Source organism: Schistocerca cancellata, chromosome 5, assembly GCF_023864275.1.
Source record: "Schistocerca cancellata isolate TAMUIC-IGC-003103 chromosome 5, iqSchCanc2.1, whole genome shotgun sequence".
NCBI lineage: Eukaryota > Metazoa > Arthropoda > Insecta > Orthoptera > Acrididae > Schistocerca > Schistocerca cancellata.
In genome coordinates this window covers 84,948,560-84,974,252 of record NC_064630.1, presented here as the reverse complement: position 1 = coordinate 84,974,252, position 25,693 = coordinate 84,948,560, and the positions used below count along the sequence as shown (strand labels likewise).

The window sequence follows — 25,693 nt, the reverse complement described above, 5'->3', positions numbered from 1 at the left end:
TGTGGGAGTGTGCCATGTGTCCTGGTGCTGAAGTGATGACAAAGCATAACACCTTCAGGATATCGATAATGATGTAACCTATGCATTGTGGGAGGGAGGAGAGTTAGTGAAGAACACAGTAGAGTTGGAGAAGTTGTTACAGAGGTTAGGGAGGCATTGGGTCGTGAAAGGAATAGCTCACCATCATATCTGTAAGATTCACAGACAGGCCATAGCAGAAATAAAATCAGCCACATCGTGTGTATCGTGTATCGTGATCGACTGACATCTCTAGGGATGCTGACAGACAACATCCGACATCAATGTCTCACCATAACTCCGCACATGCTTTACAGTGCTGTTCACAATATTATTCCTCGACTACAGCTATTGTTGAGGAATGATGGTGGGCATATTGAGAATTTCCTGTAAAGTACATCATCTTTGCTTTGTCTTACTTTCTTATGCTAATTATTGCTATTCTGATCAGATGAAGCGCCATCTGTCGGACATTTTTTGAACATTTGTATTTTTTGGTTCTAATAAAACCCCATGTCATTCGAAGCATGTGTGTCAATTTGTACCTCTCTATCTACATTATTCCGTGATTTATTCAGTTTTCGTGTGTGTGTGTGTGTGTGTGTGTGTGTGTGTGTGTGTGTGTGTGTGTGTCACATCATCTGCTCTGTGTGGTGAATAGCAATCTGTCCTTTTAATAATATTGTCGCTATTCTATCCTGAATTTTCCATTGATACATTTAGGGTATGTAGGTCTTTTGAGACAGTTTCTTCTTCTTATTCAAAATGTTTACTTTGTGTTCATAGAGACATCATCTGCATAGCAAAACTTTTTATGTGCTATTTTAAGCGTGTCGCTTGTATATGTAAATAAAGGAACAGCTAACACTACTTTCAGTCTTACCATCTTAAATGATTTATTTGAACATTTTCCTACAGTGATTTTGAATGGGCGATTTTATTTATTTACTTTTTAAACACAGCATAGTTTCCAGTTCTTGGATGAGCTTAGCACATTTTATGGTTCATTTCAGCTAAAGCAGTAGTCTCTTTAGCCATGCAGTATCATAGGTTGCATTTAAATCAACAAAAGCAGTACATGCTCAAAACTACTTCAGTTTGTTCGAATAGTCTGCTCTGGGGTTCCTATGACATCAGTAAATGTATGTACTCTGTTGTAAGTTTTTTATAGTTCATAACATATACTGAGCAGAGTGAAATGGAAATAACTTGCTGTGTTGGTGGTAGGTTTTCTAGTTTGAGCTGTTAGTGCTTGAACTACTTTAAATTGCTGTGGGATTCTTGTGGCATTAAAAAGATGAGACTAGATTTTGTGAGCCCCCTTCTAGCTCACAGGCCCAGATTACTAATAAATTCGGGACAAATTCCATCATTTCCTACAGCCTTTTTCAGTTGGAGTGTTTTTATTTCTATAATCATCTCATCACTAGTGAAGGAACAGTGAAGATCTTGGTCTTTGTTTAGCTCTTTGTCAACATCCTCCATTCTTCATGATACTCTGTTGGGTCTGCAGCCAGATGGTACAACATCTTTTCTGTGGTCTATCTGGCCACCATTTTCACATGAAAGTGTTGTTTGCTAATTTTGCCAGAACTTATTCATACTGTGAATGGTGACCTTTGTAGATGTTGCAGAAGTTCAACATGCATGCATCAGAAATTGCTGCTGCTGCACCGGAACACAAGCGAAAGTACAATGCTCCAGTGGTGAAAACTGGAAAAACCAAGGAATCAGTATAGAGTGCCTCTGTTGGCAATTTTTAATGCCAGATAAAGTAGGGTTCCAAATCTTATGATGGTCATCCAGAAACTAAAGGAACACCCAGTCCTGATCCCCAACCACTGTCATAGCAAGTGTGCCAGTTAGCTCCTACCCCCATCTCAAGCCGGCTGGAGTGGCCGTGCGGTTCTAGGCGCTACAGTCTGGAGCCGAGTGACCGCTACGGTCGCAGGTTCGAATCCTGCCTCGGGCATGGCTGTGTGTGATGTCCTTAGGTTAGTTAGGTTTAATTAGTTCTAAGTTCTAGGCGACTGATGACCTCCGAAGTTGAGTCGCATAGTGCTCACAGCCATTTGAACCCCATCTCAGTGTGAGCCAAGCTATGTTTCCGAGCATTCAGGCCTCTTTGTTCTCTAACCTTTCGAAATAATGGCGCCCATTGAAAAGCTTGCCAGATGTGTGAAGTATATGGTGTCATTACTTTTCGGAATGCACAAAATGTTTGGCCTTTCAAAATTTATAGGCAAGTAAAGATGATTTATGGTGACAGTGCAATGACTGGGTCTTCAGTGATGTGGAATGTTGGCAAAAGTGTTTCTTGATTCATGACAATGCAGGACCTTGTGCATCAGCTCACACACAGCAAGAACTTAAATTTCTTAAGTGGGAAATTTCCGGACATCCTCCTTGCAGCCCTGATTTGGTACTACTGATTTTCACTTACTCCTGAAACTAAAGGAATTTTTGGGTGGGAAACAGTTAACAAATGATGAAGACCTCAAGCAAGCAGTGGCATCCTGGATGGAATCTTTGGAGCTTGAGGAGTACAGCATGAGAATTGAAAAATTGGTGCCTTGTTACAGTAAATGCCGTGACAGTTAAGATGATGACACTGAAAAATGGTGAGGTATTCTAACTTTGTAAATAAAGTTTTGTGTTGATATGTCTTTTTAATTTAATTCTTTATTTTATGGATGACTCTCATACTTAAACAGGTAACTATTGTCTGTTTTAATGTCCGCCAGTCTAATTTAATTTGGTTCCTTTTAAAACACAGTCTTAAGAGCGAGGCACATTGGCAACTATTTGTCTCATCATTCAGCATTGTTTGTTCCTCAGAAAGGCAGTTCTTTGCCATCACAGATTTCTCAGGCTACAACAGTCACATGTCATTACAGTGCTCAACACTTCTGTTGTGAATGGTGGGTATGGTTTGGTTAGTTTCCCACAATGGCAAGGGATTTTGTAAATGCTGGGCTTCCTCATTCCTAGATAATCTTTTAACAAGCCGAGGGGTGCTCTAATCTTGGCTAGCAGCCAAAATAACATTTTTGATTTTATCTTTCTAAAATCCTTTCTATCTTTGAAGGTACTCTCTCAGCATACGGGAAAAAGCCACCAATGTACATGCAGTGTTTATTTGTTCTGGCAAAGGTCCAAACTCAGACATACCTTTTTGTCGGAATAGTTGTTCAGCTCTAACACCAGCTTGATATGTTCCAGCTCTTGTCACGCTTTGTGTGTGCGATTAGCATAAATGCTCTTTGTCAATGCCCACAGGATTCCCTTGCTTTTGTGTTGACAACTTGTAGCATGTAGGTACCAGTCTGTGTGTGTCTTTCAATTAACATTGTGTCCAAGATTCCCATTGTCCTTTATGTGAGCCATACTTCTGGAAATGGAAGCTTTCCATCCTTCAGACTTCCATTGTGAACTTGCTACTGTGATGAAGGCAATTACAGTGATCCACTTAATGGTTCAGAGTGGTTATTCCATGTGGCCACACCATAAACATATCATCAGCATACCTCCAAAAAATAGGTAAGATTTAAAAACCCCACCCTCATCTCCCTGTCTCCAGAATCTTACATAAACAGATTGGTTGTGGGTGGGGGAGGGGGTAGTGGACTTCTCATAGCCACTGTCAGTTTGTTCAAAATATTTGTCATTTCCGTGTTCAGTTTTTCACTAATTAACATAAAGGGTTTTTAAAGAGAAATCCAGGTAAAAGGAGACACCACATCAAAACTCGCAAGCAAATCCGAGGGACCAAGAGACAAAGACTTTAACAGATGGATAACAATTGCAGAATTAGAAATATGGTGCTCCATGCACCTGAACTTGGAGGTTTCTTCATGTATGTCAGCATTATATTGGGAATGGATAGATTGTTGCTCTTGGACACTATCAGACTTGGCACACAGGAGTACAGTCACTAGGTACTCTTCAGAAATTAAACTTCTTTGCCATTGACCTACCATATTGGATGATGATACCTGTGATGTATCATGATTAACCTCATGAGTAAAGAATAGGATGACATCATGCTGTCAGTTTTGCTCTATGCCTAGGAGTCTTCCCACAACTGAATTTATTTGCTCAGTGGAGCAAGCAGTGTCCAGCTTTCCTGAGGACTGAGCAGAAATTGAGAACAGGAAAGAGGTTTTGCTTATGTCAAATTGGGCTTTGTCCCTGTGGCGTAATCTCCCCTCTGTTGAAACATTGCTGAATGACTGAAACAGAAGACTGTTTCACCTTCAAAGAAGAGTTTGTTGTCAAGTGATGGGCTTAAAAAAAATCTTTGCTGTGATGATGCTGCTGTTCCACTGAGTTATACTGTTTGCTGATAGTTCATAAAGGAGGGGCTTGACTATATCCCATTGTAACTTGATGCACCCACTTGAACCCACATGCAAAAAAGTGATGGTAGGAAATGAAATTTTGTGGAAACGTGTAGGATGCTGAAGTGAAGTGAAATAACAAATAAACCACTGGAAGAGACATTTTAATTTCGATGTGGGGGATAACTGTTGCTAATTCCGTATGCTGTTTACAATCCGGGTTTCAAATATCACACACTGTCTTGAGCAACCGCATCTGCAACAGCCTGGAAATGCACTAGAGACACAATTCCTTAATTGTTCAAGCACTTTTTGAAAAGTGGATCACGGAATGTTCTGTTGTGATGACAAAACTCGTGCACTGCTTGAAGATCATACATTGTATCCAAAATTGTCAGCTAAGGCAACATTAACTTCAGCAATTTGTGCTGAGATTGCCTGTTGGTCTTTCCCAGCAGCAGTTCCCAAGCCACCAGTTAATTTGAACTTCTGAATTGTGTTCTTCAACCCCATGCTCTCTGTATTCATTTTATGCATCGATACTTGCGAAGACAAGCAGGACTATTGCTGTTGTTTTGATAAAACAGCTTTTCGAGTAAAGCCCTGTCAGCTTGCCCAGACCCATATTGACTGTCTGCAACTGTAATGCATACTGATGCTTGTTTCAACCATACGTCACTGTACCAGTGCCGGCGCATAGCTCAGTCATACACTTACACTACTAACAACACAGTCCAGCAGTGCACAGCTTGAACATCATTCCTATGAAGTTTGATAACCGTACAGTAAATAGTTTTCTGTCTACACTGGGTAAAGTAGGGAAAGTTTAATTATACCACCTCATATTGTTGTCGTTTGACATCAAAAACCAAATGGAATTCTTATTGTATCCAGTTCACTAGATTTTCCCATTTTTCATTACTTATTGCAAATCCCAAGATACTGTGCTGATTGTTGAAATCTCCAGTATAACTCCTGGATAGTTAAGAGCTAGTAGGAGAGGGCTTTGGAGTGTTATAGTTGGTGGTTTGTGTACGGACATTATTGTAACTTAACTATTTCAATTCCGACAATTTCAGTTTTGTGCTGGCATAAGTAGTTAGTTACTTTATATTCCTCTTTTGTGACAAGCATAAATTAGAGGGCCATATATACAGGGTTATTCATAATTATTCCAGGGCCTTAGAAGAGAGGTACGCAAAAACTAAGACATAGAGCAGACCACTAGGGGCAGGCACTTCAGAGCATATATATAATGGAGCAGTGTGTGGAAGTGACGATCTAATACCAGATGGTCGGGTAAAAGCTTTGACAGACAGAAGAATCCATTCCATGAGACTGGCTGCTTATTTGGTGTGAAGAAAACAAGTGAACTGGGACAGTAGGACAGTCAGCTCTCTCTCTCTCTCTCTCTCTCTCTCTCTGTCTGTCTGTCTGTCTGTCTGTGTGTGTGTGTGTGTGTGTGTGTGTGTGTGTGTGTGTGAGAGAGAGAGAGAGAGAGAGAGAGAGAGAGAGAGAGAGAGAGAGAGATCATGTGCCCAAAGAAATTGACAACACTTGTGAGCAGAGAAAACTATACATACTGCAGTCAACTGTCTGCAACTGTCTGGTGCATTCTACACAAATATTTACATGCAAGACCATACCAGTGCACTGACAACTTGGGACAGTGTGCTTTGTTCTGATTTTAGTAATGACTTGCAGCAGCAGCAGCAGCAGCAGCAGCAGCTGCTGTTGCTGGTGAAGATGGTTTTGTACAGAGGTTGGTTTTCAGTGATGTTTCTACATTTCATGTGTACTCTGAAAACGTAAATCATTATAATGTGCATGTTTGGTGCACAGAACATCCATATGAGACTGTGGAACATAATCTGAAGTTAACATTTTCTCTCTCTTCCATGTCCTCTGCGAAAGTTTATAGACCAAATTTCGTTTTGGAGAAAATGACTGGTTGTGTGTACATGGACATTCTACAGCAGTGGATTGTGCCACAATTACAGCAAGATAGTATAGACTTCATTTTACAAGAAGATTGTACTCAATCACACTTTCAAATGTTTGTAATTACCTCAATGTTGAACTGCCTGTATTGGATTGGACATGCTTCTCATCATGACTCTCCTCCTCTGCAGTGGCTCCCATAGTCACTGTGTGCCCTGCCTCAACTGTCTCTTAATTTGTAAGAGTTGTAAGGAAGAATAATCAGTGCGATCTTTGACATGGCATGTTGGGATGTTGATGGCAAGAGTATTAATGTTTGCCTTGTTACAGATTGTATCCACATCGAGCACCTGTAATATGAGCTAAAAACTTGGAGAGAAGCTCTGTCCCGCAATGTGGTGTATTTTCTGTATGACTTGTAGTATTTATGCAATTTTCCTCTGAAATCTCGGAGGTACTCATGAGTAACCCTGTATTGGATACAATGTAAGCTGTGAGATTGTATTGTGCAGGGTGTATAGGGCCCGAGACAACTGGGAAAAACCTGGGAAAGACCTGGAAATTTTTTAAATTCTGGGATTTTTTGTCATTAGTTTTCAGTTAAATTTTTGTAATTTTGACTGGTAAGAAATGATACTCTAACAAAGAATTTTACTTTAGACCACTACTCCAGAATAATAATGGAGCAGTGAAACACAAATAAGAGAATAACACCAAAAGGAAACTCCAGTCACAAAGAAAATGTGCCATTCACAACAGCAACAGACAGTGCCTACACAAGCGTCTGCCAACAGCAAAATATGTCAGACTATGCAATACTTCGTAACAACAAACTGCTTTCAATGTTCATGTCACCATACCAGTTTATATTTCTAAAAGGTCGTGGGAAAATGTTGCGAATAGTGATTTGAGAAGCACTACTTTGAAAGTAAATTTATGTTTACACAAGACGAATTAAATTACACGTGAGAATGTGCAATGAATTTCTTAAATCAAAACTTAACAGTTCAAGGACGAGCCACTTAGAAAAATTTAGAGCCCAGAAGACCAGCCATTTATGCCATTATTTAAAAGCTTACTGGCGCACTTGTGTTTGATGTATCTTAAAGGGTAACAAATGCTAAAAGAGAGTTCCAAGGTTAGCTGTCCATATTTATTTTATTTCTTTCATAGATACAAATTATGTAAAAACAATGACAAAAAGTATTATTATCCTTCAAAAAACAGTGCGAAGTAAGTTCTTGAGTAGTTTCACCCGTACTTGGCTTTTCTATGGAAAATGGAACGTATATTCAGCCAGGTAACCCATGATTTTTCCGTGCAGGGTAGTGAAATTTATAATTGTGCTTGTCAGAAATATTCAGCTGCTGCAGTTCAAGCTGTTTTCCTAGGATCCTGCCTAACCACACAAAAAAAAGCAAAAAATTGTTTATAGTGTAGGAAGTTCTACGCTGGCGTATAAAACCTTCACCAGTCAAGGGATTGGCTAGTTTTACAGTTCGAATGGAACATATATTGTCATTTAATTCGAAAAAGTACTTTCACCACGGATATTGTGTACTTTCACCCAGGAAAAGTGTGTTCTTTTCCTGTCTGCATGTACACCCTTTCATGGAACTTTTGCTTTGACAGTGAGTTGTTATAGTGCTACATGTGATTCTGTGATAAATTCTGTGCTGTGATCCATGGCTAACAGCTCAAATGTTAACTCTTGCTCTTGTTAATACCTTCAATGTTCAATTGTACAAGACTATTTGTGTGTGTGTGTGTGTGTGTGTGTGTGTGTGTGTGTGTGTGTGTGGGGGGGGGGGGGGGGGGCAGCAAATATTAGTGTAATGGTGGCTGCTATTCTCATGTCTCCCCCCTCCCCCAGCTCTCAGGCTAAGGGGAAAATATAGTGTAGTCAGATGTTTTTCTTTCAAGAAAATGAATTAAAAGCATAGGCACATAGGGAACACACACGACACAGATCTGTAAGTCCACGGTATTGGTGGTAAGTTGAGAAAACCGTCCTGAAACACGTGCTACAAAACGCCACTGTTTCCTGTGCATGTACCCTGACATCAATACGGGATACGATCACTGTGCACAGGTCGCACAACGGGTTGGCATATTCCGGATCAGGTGGTCGAGCAGCTGCTGGGGTGTAGCCTCCCATTCTTGCACCAGAGCCTGTCAGAGCTCCTGAAGTGTCCTAGGGGGTGTGAAGACATGCAGCGATACGTCGACCGAGAGCATCCCAGACGTGCACAATGGGGTTTAGGTCTGGAGAACAGGCTGGCCACTCCATTTGCCTGTTATCTTCTGTTCCAATGGCAGCTCGGTGGGGCCGTGTGCTATCATCCATCAGGAGGAAGATGGGACCCATTGCACCCCTGAAAAGGCAGATATACTGGTGCAAAATGGCATCCCAATACACCTGACCTGTTACAGTTCCTCTGTCAAAGACATGCAGGAGTGTACTTGCAGCAATCGTAATCCGACACCACACCATCAAACCATGACCTCCATACAGGTCCCTTTCAAGGACATTAAGGGGTTGGTATCTGGTTCCTGGTTCATGCCAGATCTAACACGGTGAGAATCACTGTTCAGACTATACTTGGACTCATCTGTGATCATAACTTGGGACCACTGTTCCAATGACCGTGTACTGTGTTCTTGACACCAGGCTTTATGGGCTCTCCTGTGACCAGGGGTCAGTGGAATGTACCTTGCAGGTCTCCGGGCGAATAAACCATGTCTGTTCAGTTGTCTGCAGACTGTGTGTCTGGAGACAGCTGTTCCAGTGGCTGCGGTAAGGTCCCAAGCAAGGCTACCTGCAGTACTCCATGGCCTTATGCGGGCACTGATAGTGAGAAATCGGTCTTCTTGTGGTGTTGTACACTGTGGACATCCCGTACTGTAGCACCTCGACACGTTTCCTGTCTGCTGGAATCGTTGCCATAATCTTAAGATCACACTTTGTGGCACACGTAGGGCCCGTGCTATGACCTGCTGTTTTTGACCAGCCTCCAGTTGCCCTGTTATTCTACCCCTCCTAACATCATCAATATGTGTTCTTTGAGCCATTTTCAACACAGTCAGCATTAGCACGTCTGAAAACGACTGCACACTTACTCGCTGCACCATACTCTGAAATGCACCAACACACCTCTGCGTAAGTGAACTGCTGCCAGTGCCACCGTGTGATGACCGCAGGTCAAATACACCACATGGTTGTACTTCGAGGTGATTTAAACCCGTAAACCGCCCACCAGAGCATTGTTTCACCATGTATCAGCATTATTCTTAATTTATAAGCATGAATGTATATGTTTTGTGTGCAGGCTGTAGCTGTTTTAAATGTACCATGTGTGTTACAGGTGAAGGAACGACTAAGGCCGTATGTAAAGGACCCATATGCGTGTGACCTCCTGGATAAACTGTTAGTGCTTGATCCATCTAAAAGGTACGATTCAGACTCGGCCCTCAACCACGACTTCTTCTGGACAGATCCGATGCCGTGTGATCTTTCCAAAATGTTGGCACAACATACACAGAGCATGTTTGAATACTTGGCACCACCACGACGGCAGGGGCACATGCGGCCGCACCATCATCATCAAGGTGTCACGGGAGCAGCAGGAATGGCTGCAAAGTCTTCGGCATCTATGGACAGTGGATATCAAGATCGTGTGTTTTGAAGGACACATTTTCACTGTGCTGTAGTCCTCAATTTGTTTTCCATTATAATGGCAATTTTGTTGTGCTGTATAAACTGTGTACAGTGCTTCTTGTGTTCAGTTGTATAGAATTTCTATATGACTATGCCATTACTGTATGTGATGTGACAGTGTCTCAAAAACATTGGACTCAACTATTGAGACTTTGTTAAATTGCATCGTTCCAGCTTAAGGCCATATGCCTTTTCGGAAACCACAACTAAAATGCAATTTAACTAGAATGCTCTTGTAGATATAATCAAAGGTGCTCTGTGGTATCACAGTTGTACATAAAATTCCTATAATTTTTGTAGGTTAGGTACAGTGTAGCAAGGATACAATAATACATTCCTTGTAAGTATGTTGCATTCTTTGACTATCCATTCATTGGATTGATAAACGAGCTTTTTCACTCTGTGACTGAAGTTTGTAATTTATGCTATCACGGACTATATTCCCTATTAATCAGTGATATCACAGTGATGTCGTTACTGAGTGGTATTGGTGATGAAGGGGTCAGGTGAGGCAAATTACACATCAGAAGTACAAGAATTGTAATTTTTGTATCAACAAAAAGCAGTGAGATCTCAGAGATCCTCGTGTAGTAGACTATTTATTCAAATGTACATAACTGACATAAAATATGTAAGAGGTTCTAATCATTTGCCACTACACATATTCTTAAATGTGTATGATTACTGTTATGCAGGTGACATATGCAAGGAATATTGAAGGGGGAAAAAACCACATTGGAAGTCCACCAATTTCAGGGAATGGAGAAATATTGTAAATACATAGAACAACATTTTCTTCATATCATTGGATAACCTCATCTTGTGTGCCTTTTCTTATTTGTTATTGTTTATCTGTTTTGTTACTGAAATTGCTCATGAGTGAGATAAGGCACTTGCCATTAATTGGTAAGAATTTACTGAGTTCCATGAACTTAACTGCCATGAAGTTTATAAATATGTATGAAATGAAATTAAATGAATGTTTAAAAAATTATATTTTGTTCTAATGTTCTCTCTCCCTGTTTAGTATGTAAGTAAACCATAAATCTCCATGACCCCAACATTACAGTAGAAATGTGTGGAGTATGCATTTTGTGTTACTGAATACATAACTGTGAGCTGTACTTAACTGCTGGAAATAGGTGAAATGGTGGTTATGCAGTATCATTATCATCTCCCCCCCCCCCCCCCCCCCCCCCCATGATTTACTGATTTCAATGAATGTCATCTGCTCCAGGGGTTTTGTTTGACTTGAGTCTTTCAGTACTCCATCCAATTCTTCTTGTATTATCACATATCCCACCTCATTTTCATTTAATTCCTCATCTCTTTCTATAATATAGCATTAAAGTTTTTTCACTTGCATAGCCCTCAGATCTATTCCATCCATCTTTGTCTTCTCTGCACTTTACTTTGTTTATTAGTGGGTTGCTATCTGAGGTCTTCTCTATTAAGATTTCTTTAATACATGCATACAAAGATATATGCAGATAGCATCAATCTTTTCTCGAGTCATGCATGCTTCTACAGCTTTGCATTTCATCTGTAGCCATTTGTGATTAGCTATTTTCTGTCGCTCATTTTTTATACATTTGCATCTCCTATAGCCTCCTTAACAGCTACATTCTTATATTTTCTCCTTTATGTGTCTACCATGTTATCCAAGGATTTGAACTGGGCTGTTTTTCAGCCTATTCATTTATCTGCTGCCTTCGTTACTACTCCTCTTGTACATGGTCCAGGCATATTGTGACCACTGCCTATGTTCAGTGTCAATGTACAATGACCATTCAGATGGCAGGTGGCAGCACTGGCAGTGGAGGATACGTAAAGTGTGTTGGGGGACACAGAAAACAATGCAGTTGCTATAATGTGGAAACAGAGCAGTTTATCTTAAATACAAAGGGGTGTGATCTTTGGCTTTAGGGCCAAGGGTAGAAGCATTTCCAGAACAGCTAAGTTTGTAAACTGTTCCTGTGTTGTCGTGCATGGCAAAATGATGCTATCCAAAAGTGGCACCAAGGCAACTATGGTGTGCTATGGGCCATAGATGACAGGCAAATTAGAGCTGTGGAGATGTGTAAAAGTGAATAGACATGCGACTATTGAGCAACTGACCATCCAGATGAACAAAGAGGTTACTAACAAGGTCTCCTCAACAACTGTTCAGCTAATATTGCCACAGATATAATGTTGCACATTCATCGTCAATAAAGGCTGAACTGTGCTTACCAATACTGCACTTAGTGGAAGCAGGTGGTCTTTTCATTCTGGAAGACACAATGGATCAACACAAGTATGCACCTATCCTTGGCGACCATGTCAGTCCCTGCAAGTAGTTTTTCGTTGGCATGATGGTATCTACCAGCAGGACAATGCAGTGTGTTGCACAGCTCGCAGTTTGCGTATATGGTTCGAAGAACAAGATGATGAGTTTACTGTGCTTCCCTGGCCACCACATTCTTCAGATCTGGACCAAATTGAGAATCTGCGACTACCTCAATTGGGTTGTTCACGTTGTGGATCCACTACCGAGAAACCTAGCACAGCTGGTCATGGCATTAGAGTTGGCATGGCTCCTCCACATCCCTGTCGGTACCTTCCTGAACCTCATTGACACTCTTCCTGCACATCTTGCAGTGGTCTGTCCTGCAAAATGTGACGATTCTGGCTTTTGACAGGAGATCACATTAATGTGACAGGACAGTGTGTTTCTTTTCCCTCCTCCAGTCAATCCAAAACTTCCAGCATCATTTAGTTCTTTAAAGATATTCAGATCTCATCTTAATTTCCTACCTTCTTTGCCATTTATTTAGTTTTAATCTGCTGATCGTAACCAATAAATTGTGGTCAGTCCACATCTACCATTGGAAAGGCTTGCATTTGGGAATCTGGTTTTGAAATCAATGTAATCCACCTTAAACTTCCAGTGTTTTTAGGTCTCTACAACATATACAATCTACATGAATCAAGAAATATTACTTCCTGCCACATACATAACCCATAATGATTACAACTGTATAAAATTATCAAAATCATTATGAAACGTAAATCTGTCAAAAGACAAATTTCAGCTGAACAGTTGTCCACCATTGTCTGTTCTATTATTCCTTTAGTTTTCTGTAGGATATTCTTTCCCTTGAATCAGTTATCATGTCACATATTTTACTTTATCACAAGTTTTGGAAATCTGAGAATATCAGGGAATTTCAGACCTGTCAGGGAAATTTGAAAGCGACGCTGGAAAAATTTATTTTTGTCTCAGCAGATGAAATGGTTTGTTTACTGTCTTGCATCGTCACTGGCTGGGCGCAGCTGAGTACATGCGTCACTTCCCTACTCTTTCTTTCTTACTGCTTCTCCCATTTCTACCACTCCCCTCAGCTTGCAGTTAGCGCTGCCACCACTTCTTGCCGCTAGCCCAGCAGCTGTCGAGGAGAGGCAGGGAGGTGTGAGTAGTGGTTTGTTTGAATCTGATTCTCAGAGACTGTAGATGCAGTGGCCGGAGACGGTGGTCATGTGTGCGCGTTGTCTGAATGATTGTGTGAATGTGATGTGCTCTGGTTTCCTGACAAAGGCTATGGCCAAAAATTTAGTCATGAGAGTACGATTGTCTTTTCTATATGCCTGTCTGTGGCTCAGTGATTATCTTTACGGTGAGTTGCTACCTGTCCTCATTAGTGATTCTCAGAGTTTCGCGCAAGTTATCTGTTGCATGGATTGATCACGTGGCCTCATTTCGTCAACATGGTGTCTGTGACCTGTGAATAGCTGGCCACACTAGGGACTTCCATGACAGGCCAAAACCGCAGGCCATTTCTTGGCTATCTCTAACAGATCGAGCCTTTGCTCCGAAGCCCATAGTTTCCCACTAATGTGCAGGCCCTGCTTGTCAGATCTAGTCTCACCAATTCGCCAACTATTATGTTTACACAATGATGTCTTTCCATGTTTCATGTAGGCTGTCATGAGTGTTGAAACAGGTGTTCTTGAAACATTCAATAAGTTGGCTGTTTTGATTACTGATGCTCCAGCTAATTGGTCCCCCACAATCTGCCCTTTTTGGAACTCAGATCTTTCATTGCGTGTCAACCTTATCATCAGAATACAAATACGAAGTGTGCACTACTCGTAAACAACCTGCCTTGATGCCTAGTCTGTACTGAACATGCACAGTCCAGCACGACATGTACTTCACCTGCGTTATTGACCATCAAATACAACCATCCCATTACTACCATTGTTCACATTATTTTGCCTATCCCCTATATGTATACCCCTCTAATCTTTCCATTATGCGAATTCACTTGATACAAAGTTAGAAAATGTAATTTTTATCACAATTATTGGGCTAGCTAAAAAAAAAAGGCACTGCACTGACCTTCAAGCTACACAAATTATAAATATGAAGTAATGTAATACACATTCTTTATAAGTTTTTATGAAATAAATAACCATAACTACTCGTTTACAAGATGATGTGTAGCAAACTGGTCATAACTTTAACCAGGGATGGTCTGGAGCATACAACACTAGTGGGTTACATCATGTGATAAGTTTTTTAACAGTTTCTCTAATAATACTAAGAAGAAGAAGACTAAGAATAATTGTTGTTATTGTCTCAGTTATCTGGTGCAAATCTTTCCAATGGATGCTACTTCAACTACTTCCAACTTATAGTTTAAAGTGAAAACTGATGTTGTGAGGTGAAGGCTACGTTAAAATGAAGACTAAGACTGAAAAAATCCGTGGTCAACCAGGATTTGATTCTGCACCCTTTCAGTTTGCAGGCAGAGACTTAACTGTTGGACCATGTCTCATGAGACATAAATGAACACAGCTTTCTGTGCAGTAAGCAATTTTATGCACTCTTGCACCAAGGCATTCTGCAGTATCACTAAGTCTCTGGTAAAGGCAATGCTACAGTCTTCCTTTCTGATCGGCTTGGATGTGGTGGTAGGTGGTGTTTTTTGCTGGGTGTCAGGATACTGCAGATACAAAGTCTTCACTTCTGCTGAGGAAGAGTAGACTACTGGCATCTTGTTATACCATTGACAACAGAAATCTGTACATCTCATTGTGCGAACTGGCCTGTTCAGCTCCACCATTACATGTTTCTCATTTCATTGTCAGATTTGTACTTACTCTCATTTGGAATTCTGATTACTTTCCTGAGAACCTCACTCAGCTCCAGTTCAGTGTAAGTCCAATATCTATGCATGTAAATAATATAGTCGCAAGTAATGTATTCACTAATTTCAGTACAACTTTTCATCTAATATTTAGAAAGTTGGAACCTTTGAGTGTGATGAAGCCTGTTCCCAAATACACACACAGATCCGATGGTAGTCCATCTAGTAAGTCAAATGGATTTGGTTTGCCACAGATACAGTGCTTTATCATAATTTCTGACAAGAATGGAACAATCTGTTCATCTATGGATACTATGTAAGTTCTTAGATTCTGACTCTTCCAAAACTTGTACCAGAACATACATTAGGTGCATTAATATCCAACATTTTCAAAGCACTCCTTATGGAAAACAATTTTTTTCCTACGTGTTTTCGCTGATATACCATGGCAGCCAGAGCCCGGTACAGTGTTTAACGACTTGACAGTTCACCATAAATGACATTTGCTTCATACATATGACATCAGCTCAAGTGAAGTATTTGATAAAGACTGATGTAGTGGATTGTCTTCCTTCTTCAAGAGCTGGGGCAGGTGGCAAGAGCTCAAACATGTTTGACACTAAGAAGAATTAGTTCAGCATTGTTGCAGAGGTAACTGGGGATCTATTATGTTTAACTCATCATTAAATGACAAATCTAGTTACTGCACCTGTAGATGGAAAAAAAGGGGTCACATCACCCTCATGATGCCTCCTGGAAATGGTATGATCTCTTACTTTTTTTCGGCACGACTGATTAACACGCTGACTGTCGTTTGTCTGACGGCGGCAAAAGCAGAACCTGATGTAGTATGCATGGCCTGGCCAGCAGTGCAACATCCATCGCCAAGTGTGTGGCAGTCAGTGTGTTAATAGTGTGCTTCCAGGTGTTCTGCCGAGTTTTTGTTTTTCCATTTTATGCACAATATTTTGACAACTGACTCTGCCATTTTCTCAAAGTTCTGCAAGTTTTGCTGTTATGTGTAGGCATTGCCTGGACTCGAACCAGATTGTGAACACTGTTGGTCTAACTCCGCTATTTATAGGAGAATTAGACTCCAGACCCTAGTTGGGTACATTGCTGATGTTCCTTGCATCTCTCCTCGACTGTTCTGATTGTCTGTCCCCAAATAAGATGCCATATTCACATGGAATGCGGTATACACCCAACTTTCTGAGATCTAAATCATCTTTTCACGTTATGAATAATACTTATTTCAGCTGAAGGTAGCAAAATACGCTGGATGTCATGTTTCTGAAGGAGGCTACCAATATTTCGGAATATTGGGCCAGCATAACGTAAATGAGTGATTTTTGGCTTTTCTTCTTTGGTCTTTGTGTCAACCTCTTCCTCAGGCGTTCTTGATTTTGATTACACCACCCATTCAGTTTGATGGTCTGAGTACCCATTCCTTCAGAACACTATTCATAGGTGATGTAATTCTTTGACAAAGCTCTCCTACTCTGAAAGGATTCGAGCTCTATGGACCAGAGTCTTTAGCACTGAATTTCTTTGTGATGGCTTAAGTTTTAGAGGTCAGTGTGCATATGTTTCCTATATACACTCCTGGAAATTGAAATAAGAACACCGTGAATTCATTGTCCCAGGAAGAGGAAACTTTATTGACACATTCCTGGGGTCAGATACATCACATGATCACACTGACAGAACCACAGGCACATAGACACAGGCAACAGAGCATGCACAATGTCGGCACTAGTACAGTGTATATCCACCTTTCGCAGCAATGCAGGCTGCTATTCTCACATGGAGACGATCGTAGAGATGCTGGATGTAGTCCTGTGGAACGGCTTGCCGTGCCATTTCCACCTGGCGCCTCAGTTGGACCAGCGTTCGTGCTGGACGTGCAGACCGCGTGAGACGCCGCTTCATCCAGTCCCAAACATGCTCAATGGGGGACAGATCCGGAGATCTTGCTGGCCAGGGTAGTTGACTTACACCTTCTAGAGCACGTTGGGTGGCACGGGATACATGCGGACGTGCATTGTCCTGTTGGAACAGCAAGTTCCCTTGCCGGTCTAGGAATGGTAGAACGATGGGTTCGATGACGGTTTGGATGTACCGTGCACTATTCAGTGTCCCCTCGACGATCACCAGTGGTGTACGGCCAGTGTAGGAGATCGCTCCCCACACCATGATGCCGGGTGTTGGCCCTGTGTGCCTCGGTCGTATGCAGTCCTGATTGTGGCGCTCACCTGCACGGCGCCAAACACGCATACGACCATCATTGGCACCAAGGCAGAAGCGACTCTCATCGCTGAAGACGACACGTCTCCATTCGTCCCTCCATTCACGCCTGTCGCGACACCACTGGAGGCGGGCTGCACGATGTTGGGGCGTGAGCGGATGACGGCCTAACGGTGTGCGGGACCGTAGCCCAGCTTCATGGAGACGGTTGCGAATGGTCCTCGCCAATACCCCAGGAGCAACAGTGTCCCTAATTTGCTGGGAAGTGGCGGTGCGTTCCCCTACGGCACTGCGTAGGATCCTACGGTCTTGGCGTGCATCCGTGCGTCGCTGCGGTCCGGTCCCAGGTCGACGGGCACGTGCACCTTCCGCCGACCACTGGCGACAACATCGATGTACTGTGGAGACCTCATGCCCCACGTGTTGAGCAATTCGGCGGTACGTCCACCCGGCCTCCCGCATGCCCACTATACGCCCTCGCTCAAAGTCCGTCAACTGCACATACGGTTCACGTCCACGCTGTCGCGGCATGCTACCAGTGTTAAAGACTGCGATGGAGCTCCGTATGCCACGGCAAACTGGCTGACACTGACGGCGGCGGTGCACAAATGCTGCGCAGCTAGTGCCATTCGACGGCCAACACCGCGGTTCCTGGTGTGTCCGCTGTGCCGTGCGTGTGATCATTGCTTGTACAGCCCTCTCGCAGTGTCCGGAGCAAGTATGGTGGGTCTGACACACCGGTGTCAATGTGTTCTTTTTTCCATTTCCAGGAGTGTATTCTGTGACACAGGGTCTGTCCATTGTTCTTTTAACTAACATGTGTAGGAAAGGTAGTTTGCAAGCTTTTTCAAGTTCCATCATGGATTCTTCCGCTCATCAGCTTCTGTCATTAAGGAAAGAGAGATTTATCTATTTCACTTCTAGCAAAAATCATCATCACCACCACTATCTGTTTTCACTTAAGATCACACGGCAGTGGAATGTGCCAAAACTGATATCAAATCACACAAAAATTTTTGTATACATAATAGTTTTTATAAGGTACAAATCCACTACCATATGATAAATTTACCCTACAAAACAGTGGTAAGAGCTGCCCAAATGCTACAAGTGTCTAATATTCTATTAATGATCTGCAGAGTCTCTCAGCATTGTTTAATGGTGCTTCCACTGGATTCATTTGGGAAAGAATGATCTACTGTGGCAACTGACAATACAGAATAGTCTGAATTCCTGTAGTAATAGGCATTGGAGGACCAAGTTCAGCTGAAACCTGTCTATTTACATAGGATGATTTTCCCACTTTTACAGCCGTTATCATTATGGCATATATGAGGAAGTAATTATGTTTCTTGATTTATCCTACAGCATTTCCCACTTAATTTTGTAGTGAATGCAACACTTGTGTCAACTGAGTAAACCAGTGACACATCAAGCAGTAGTTATGTTTCATTTATCAACTAAAGATTCTGCACTGGTCAACACCACTCAAGGATTAGTCGAGTTCTGTAGGTGACCACCTTTTGAGTATGAATTACTCACTTAGGGTTTTACCAATGACTGACTCTAGCACCTACATTCGTGACAAATTTAAGTGATTCTTTGACTTTAAATAGTTCTAACTAGATTTCCTGGGGTATTTGAAAGTTGTAGTTGATTGAGTCCTATTACAGAATGTGTTGCAAGATCATTAGAGCTTAACTGCAATGAAGACAGTGAAAACAGCAAAATGTTTGTCGAGTCATCAATGTTTGACACACATTCCTGACAAACGGAGTCGCTGTCTCACAACATAAGCAGAATAAAGTTTCCTTATCAAGTCACTGAAATTTACTAAGGAGAAACGAGGAAATTTGAACATAAAAACTATTCAGTTCAAAACTATCTTTTATTTTGTAGTGTAAAACAGACTCCACATATGTTACAAACAAATCAGAAGGCACGGAAAAAACATTATTTTATATATATATATACACAAATAACATCTCTATAACAACTGTTGTGATTATTAAAATAAATTATTTCCATCCAGCTAGAACACATGGAGCTTATGTTTCCTGTCAGTCATGTGAAAAATACAAATAAATATTCCTTCTATTACAAAATATTACTTTTCTGTTGCACAGAATCACCCATAAAAGAAAATATTCACCACAATACTGGGAGTGGGGGGTTAATCTGTTACCTTTCAAAAGTCAAACTGAAAATTACAACTTGTGACAGAAGAGCATTTACTTACTGGAAAAAGGAACAACTGATTTAGGTCTTCCCCACACACACACACACACGAGTTGTTGAGTCTCTAGTTTCCTAATTCAACTGTTCATTTGAAGAAATTAAAAAGAAAAGGCTTAGCTCGATGAGAAAACACACGCACACAAAAAAACCGTTAATGGTAAGATGATGATGACCATCATCAGAGAGGGAGAAAAACAAACCACCATGAAAGGTGAAAATATTTACAGAAAAAATTACAGTGAGGGCACCCAAATTGTAATATTCCCTATCTGCCCCTTCTGACAAAAGAAACATTTGAAGGAAAATAATTCAGAGACACAGCGCACACAGGGGGGTTGGGGGGAATAATCATTATCCGGTTTAATTGATTTCAAATACTGGGACCTTTGTCCTCCAGTGCTGATACCATTCACTTAATATAATAATTTTCTTTCTTTGGAAACATTATCTTGAACAACAGCAACTTACATTATCACAGCTATTAACAGAATAATATACATAGAGGTTGGTTCCCCTTGCACACTGAAATGTCCTTATTTCACACATTTCCAATGTATTATGCAACAAAATACCATCCTGTTTTGTGCTGAAGCTTTCCTAGACTGTGCAGCACAGATGCTTACGTTTTTTCCTTATACGTCCACTAGTTTTATTCTGCTTACACACATTGGTATCAGTTTGTTGTACAACAACAACTGGTTTGCATAAATACAGATTATTTACCAGGTTCAAAACTTCGACAGCTGCTTCGCTAGTTTCCATTTTCATATTTACATGCTCTGGAGTTTTTTGATTGAAGAAAGGAACATAATTCCCCAATTCTGTCCGCTCAAAAAGTTCACCACAATTGAGGCATAATTCTACAGTAGTATCCAAACCACAATAGATGCATTTACATTTCTGCAAGGGTAAGTTTACATAAAATGATATACTATGCTTGTGTCCTGGTAACCATATGTCGCGCAGAAGTATCTCAATGCTTCTTGATGAGGTATATTGATGGCTGTGAAATTTAGAAAGAGCTGAGCAGTATTTTTCTACTGTTGAGTAAAACCCTTCAACTGATTCTTCTTCATCAACATGAAAATAAAAGCAGTGCTGTCTGTCACAAATATTGCTTCTATCCTTTACATCTGATTTAATGTTATGAATTATGTCAATTAACTGTCTACGAGGAGTTATTCTTTTTGCTTGAGAGCTCATCACAGTATACGAAGCAGATACACCCTGGAATTTAACCGAAGGAGGGCACTTACAGTGAGAAAAAGTAGATGAAATGGATTCTGTTGTTTCTGTGGAAAGACATGTACATTTTAAAAAGTTGTATGCATGAGAAAGTGTCATTTTATTTGAATTAACAACACATTCACTAAGGGAAGTTGCATGCAGTTTGTTTCTTTCAGAAATTTTGAATCTCAGAGACTCATTTGCCACACTAGGTTGATTGCTGAAACTTGAGCAGGCTTTCTGAGCTGCATTAAATGCCATTAATTGAAGGAAAGATTTAATCAAATCACCTTCCCCATTTGATGATGCCTGTGAGTTTGGTGACATATTGTGTAGTTTACAGTCAGTTAATCCTGGCACACAATCAGCATTAACATAAAGTTCCGTTGTGAAGAATACTTGTATTTTGGAACAAGATAACAATTTCCCAACATTCACTCTCACAGGTTTAGCAATTACATATGTCTTACTGTGAACTGATGGTACAACAGGGTCTAGAGGCACGATCTTTTCAGATGACATTTTCCTGTGAAAACTTTGAGGTCTACAGTTCTGAGACCTGTTTACAATGTTACAGTCATTCTTAGCTGAACCTTCAAATACTGATGAATAAATTTCTGTCAAAGATCCAGCAGTGCTTGTATTAGAACAATCTTCAAATCTGTCTAATGTGTTGCAGCTATCTGAAGCAGTTGTGACTGTTCTTGATCTTGATTTTAGTGGGATTTCATATAAAGAAAAATCCTGTGAGCAAGTAGAAATATAACACTCAGGATACACTGAAGATGACAATTTTATTTGCTCTATGGCCTTGTCAACTCCTTGCTGTATCAAAGTTGTACGAAGTGCACGGATTGAAGGAATGGTTTGAAGTTCTTTCAAAGATGCCAATTTCACGGCAGCATTTAACAAGACTTCTTTGGGTGATACATCAGCAGTCTTGCTGGTAATGGGTTTTGCTAAAGAATGCTGAGCAACTTTCAATTCACTGTTAATTTGTAAATGACTGCGACTACCAGAGGCAGTATCTAGTGTATTATCCCTCTCAAACAGAACAGCGCCACTGCTGCAACCAATATTGTCCTTTTGCTTTACTGAATTCGTAGCACTAAAATGTGGTGATCTGTAATATGAAACACTGGGTATACAAATTTCATCATAGTGAACTTGGACAGGTCTCTTTACCCTTCCTAAATGCATTTCTTCTTCCATAGAAGAGCACCTTGGTTTGACAATGCCAGAAAAATCATCTCCAGAACTTAATATGTGTACTACACCATTAGTTTCTACTTCGTATTTGTCCTTGTCTTTTAGTAAGTTATCACTTGTTGCTGTGCATTTGTACATGCCATTATTTCCTTTCACCATATATCTTAATTTTTCAGCATTTTCTGCATCCAACGGTTGATAATTTCTGTTATCAATCGATCCAACCTGTTGGGAAAAGAAGCAGTGTGTTACACATATCTAAGTAAAACGTCTATATATAACTTCTGTATACTACTTACACACACACACACACACACACACACACAGGTGTATATATATATATATATATATAATAGAAGGAAACATTCCACGAAGGAAAAATATACCTAAAAACAAAGATGATGTGACTTACCAAATGAAAGTGCTGGCAGGTCGACAGACACACAAGTCACATAATCTTTGTTTTTAGGTGTGTGTGTGTGTGTATATATATATATATATATATATATATATATATATATATATATATATAAAAAGAAAGATGATGATACTTACCAAACAAAAGCGCTGGCAGGTCGATAGACACACAAACAAACACAAACATACACACAAAATTCTAGCTTTCGCAACCAACGGTTGCCTCGTCAGGAAAGAGGGAAGGAGAGGGAAAGACAAAAGGATTTGGGTTTTAAGGGAGAGGGTAAGGAGTCATTCCAATCCCGGGAGCGGAAAGACTTACCTTAGGGGGAAAAAAGGACAGGTATACACTCGCACACACACACATATCCATCCGCATATACACAGACACAAGCAGACATTTGTAAAGGCCCATTACGACAGCTGCCACCCATTCCACATCAAACGGTCCCTTCCCTACAGCCTAGGTCTTCGTGGCAAACGAATCTGCTCCAGTCCGGAATCCCTGAAGCATTACACCAACAACCTGACAACAGCTTTCGCATCCCGCAACTACCCTCCCGACCTGGTACAGAAGCAAATAAACAGAGCCACTTCCTCATCCTCTCAAACCCAGAACCTCCCACAGAAGAACCACAAAAGTGCCCCACTTGTGACAGGATACTTTCCGGGACTGGATCAGATTCTGAATGTGGCTCTCCAGCAGGGATACGACTTCCTCAAATCCTGCCCTGAAATGAGATCCATCCTTCATGAAATCCTCCCCACTCCACCAAGAGTGTCTTTCCGCCGTCCACCTAACCTTCGTAACCTCTTAGTACATCCCTATGAAATCCCCAAACCACCTTCCCTACCCTCTGGCTCCTACCCTTGTAACCGCCCCCGGTGTAAAACCTGTCCCATGCACCCTCCCACCACCACCTACTCCAGTCCTGTAACCCGGAGGGTGTACACAATCAAAGGCAGAGCCACGTGTGAAAGCACCCACGTGATCTACCAACTGACCTGCCTACACTGTGATGCATTCTATGTGGGAATGACCAGCAACAAACTGTCCATTCGCATGAATGGACACAGGCAGACAGTGTTTGTTGGTAATGAGGATCACCCTGTGGCTAAACATGCCTTGGTGCATGACCAGCACATCTTGGCGCAGTGTTACACCGTCCGGGTTATCTGGATACTTCCTACTAACACCAACCTATCCGAACTCCGGAGATGGGAACTTGCTCTTCAATATATCCTCTCTTCCCGTTATCCACCAGGCCTCAATCTCCGCTAATTTCAAGTTGCCGCCACTCATACCTCACCTGTCATTCAACATCATCTTTGCCTCTGCACTTCTGCCTCGACTGACATCTCTGCCCAAACTCTTTGTCTTTAAATATGTCTGCTTGTGTCTGTATATGTGTGGATGGATATGTGTGTGTGTGCGAGTGTATACCCGTCCTTTTTTCCCCATAAGGTAAGTCTTTCTGCTCCCGGGACTGGAATGACTCCTTACCCCTCCCTTAAAACCCACATCCTTTCGTCTTTCCCTCTCCTTCCCTCTTTCCTGATGAGGCAACAGTTTGTTGCGAAAGCTTGAATTTTGTGTGTATGTTTGTGTTCGTTTGTGTGTCTGTTGACCTGCCAGCACTTTCATTTGGTAAGTCACATCATCTTTGTTTTTATATATATATATAAACATTCCACATGAGAAAAATATATTAAAAACAAAGATTCCATGACTTACCAAACGGGAAAGCGCTGGTAGATAGGCACAATAAAAAAACACAAACACACACACAAAACTTCGAGCTTTCGCAACCCCTGGTTGCTTCGTCAGGAAAGAGGGAAGGAGAGAGAAAGATGAAAGGATGTGGGTTTTAAGGGAGATGGTAAGGAGTCATTCCAATCCCGGGAGCAGAAAGACTTACCTTAGGGGGAAAAAAGGACAGGTATACACTCGCACACACACACATATCCATTCACACATATACAGACACAAGCAGACCACGGTAAGTCTTTCCGCTCCCGGGATTGGAATGACTCCTTACCCTCTCCCTTAAAACCCACATCCTTTCGTCTTTCCCTCTCCTTCCCTCTTTCCTGACGAAGCAACCGTTGGTTGCGAAAGCTAGAATTTTGTGTGTATGTTAGTGTTTGTTTGTGTGTCTATCTACGTGCCAGTGCTTTCGTTTGGTAAGTCACATCATCTTTGTTTATATATCTAAAAACAAAGCTGATGAGACTTACCAAACAACAGCGCTGGCAGGTCGATATTCATATATATGTCTTTCCCTCTCCTTCCCTCTTTCCTGATGAAGCAACGGTTTGTTGTGAAAGCTTGAATTTTGTGTGCATGTTTGTGTTTGTTTGTGTGTCTATCGACCTGCCAGCGCTTTTGTTTGGTAAGTCTCATCATCTTTGTTTTTAGATATATTTTTCCCACGTGGAATGTTTCCCTCTATATATATATACCTAAAAACAAAGATGATGTGACTTACCAAATGAAAGTGCTGGCAGGTCGACAGACACACAAACATACACACAAAATTCAAGCTTTCGCAACAAACTGTTGCCTCATCAGGAAAGAGGGAAAGCGTGGAATGTTTCCTTCTATTATAAACAAAGATGATGAGACTTACCAAACAAAAGCGCTGGCAGGTCGATAGACACACAAACATACACACAAAATTCGAGCTTTCGCAAACCCTTGTTGCTTCGTCAGGAAAGAGGTTAAATAGGTGAAAGGAACTGTTTGTGAACTAGAAACGGTGGATTTTATAGCAGCAGTAGTGTTGAAAGTGGAAAAAAATTTTTTTTTTTGTTATGGTTTGGAAGTGGGTTACGTATTATTGAGTATATATCGGCGGGATAAAATTGTATAGTAGATTACGGTAAAAAGGAGAAGGTGAACACAAAGTGAAACTACTGGCAAAAACAGAAGGAGAAAATAAGACGACAGAAAAGATTTCGAAATGCAACAGTGACAATAACAAACATAATTGTTGGGTTCAAATTAATGATATGAATATAATAGAGGGAAACATTCCACGTGGGAAAAATATATCTAAAAACAAAGATGATGAGACTTACTAAACAAAAGCGCTGGCAGGTTGATAGACATACAAACAAACACACAAAATTCGAGCTTTCGCAACCCCTGGTTGCTTCGTCAGGAAAGAGGGTTTAATAGGTCAAAGGAACTGTTTGTGAACTAG

General features: G+C 41.1%; 2 protein-coding genes across 4 annotated transcripts in view; one reads left to right on the top strand and one right to left on the bottom strand.

The window, feature by feature from the left end:
* The window catches only part of LOC126188842 (cyclin-dependent kinase 9), a 46,069-nt gene extending 35,058 nt beyond the window's left edge, over positions 1-11,011 (top strand). The window contains exon 7 of the mRNA XM_049930461.1: positions 9,665-11,011. Within this exon, the coding sequence (XP_049786418.1) occupies positions 9,665-9,985 (321 nt within the window). The 3' untranslated portion in view covers positions 9,986-11,011. The remainder of the gene's footprint in view (positions 1-9,664) is intronic.
* Positions 11,012-19,288: 8,277 nt separating this feature from the next.
* The window catches only part of LOC126188841 (uncharacterized), a 178,828-nt gene continuing 172,423 nt past the window's right edge, over positions 19,289-25,693 (bottom strand). For all 3 annotated transcript variants that reach the window (XM_049930459.1, XM_049930458.1, XM_049930460.1), the window contains one exon: positions 19,289-22,295. In XM_049930459.1, the coding sequence (XP_049786416.1) occupies positions 20,232-22,295 (2,064 nt within the window). In that variant the 3' untranslated portion in view covers positions 19,289-20,231. The remainder of the gene's footprint in view (positions 22,296-25,693) is intronic.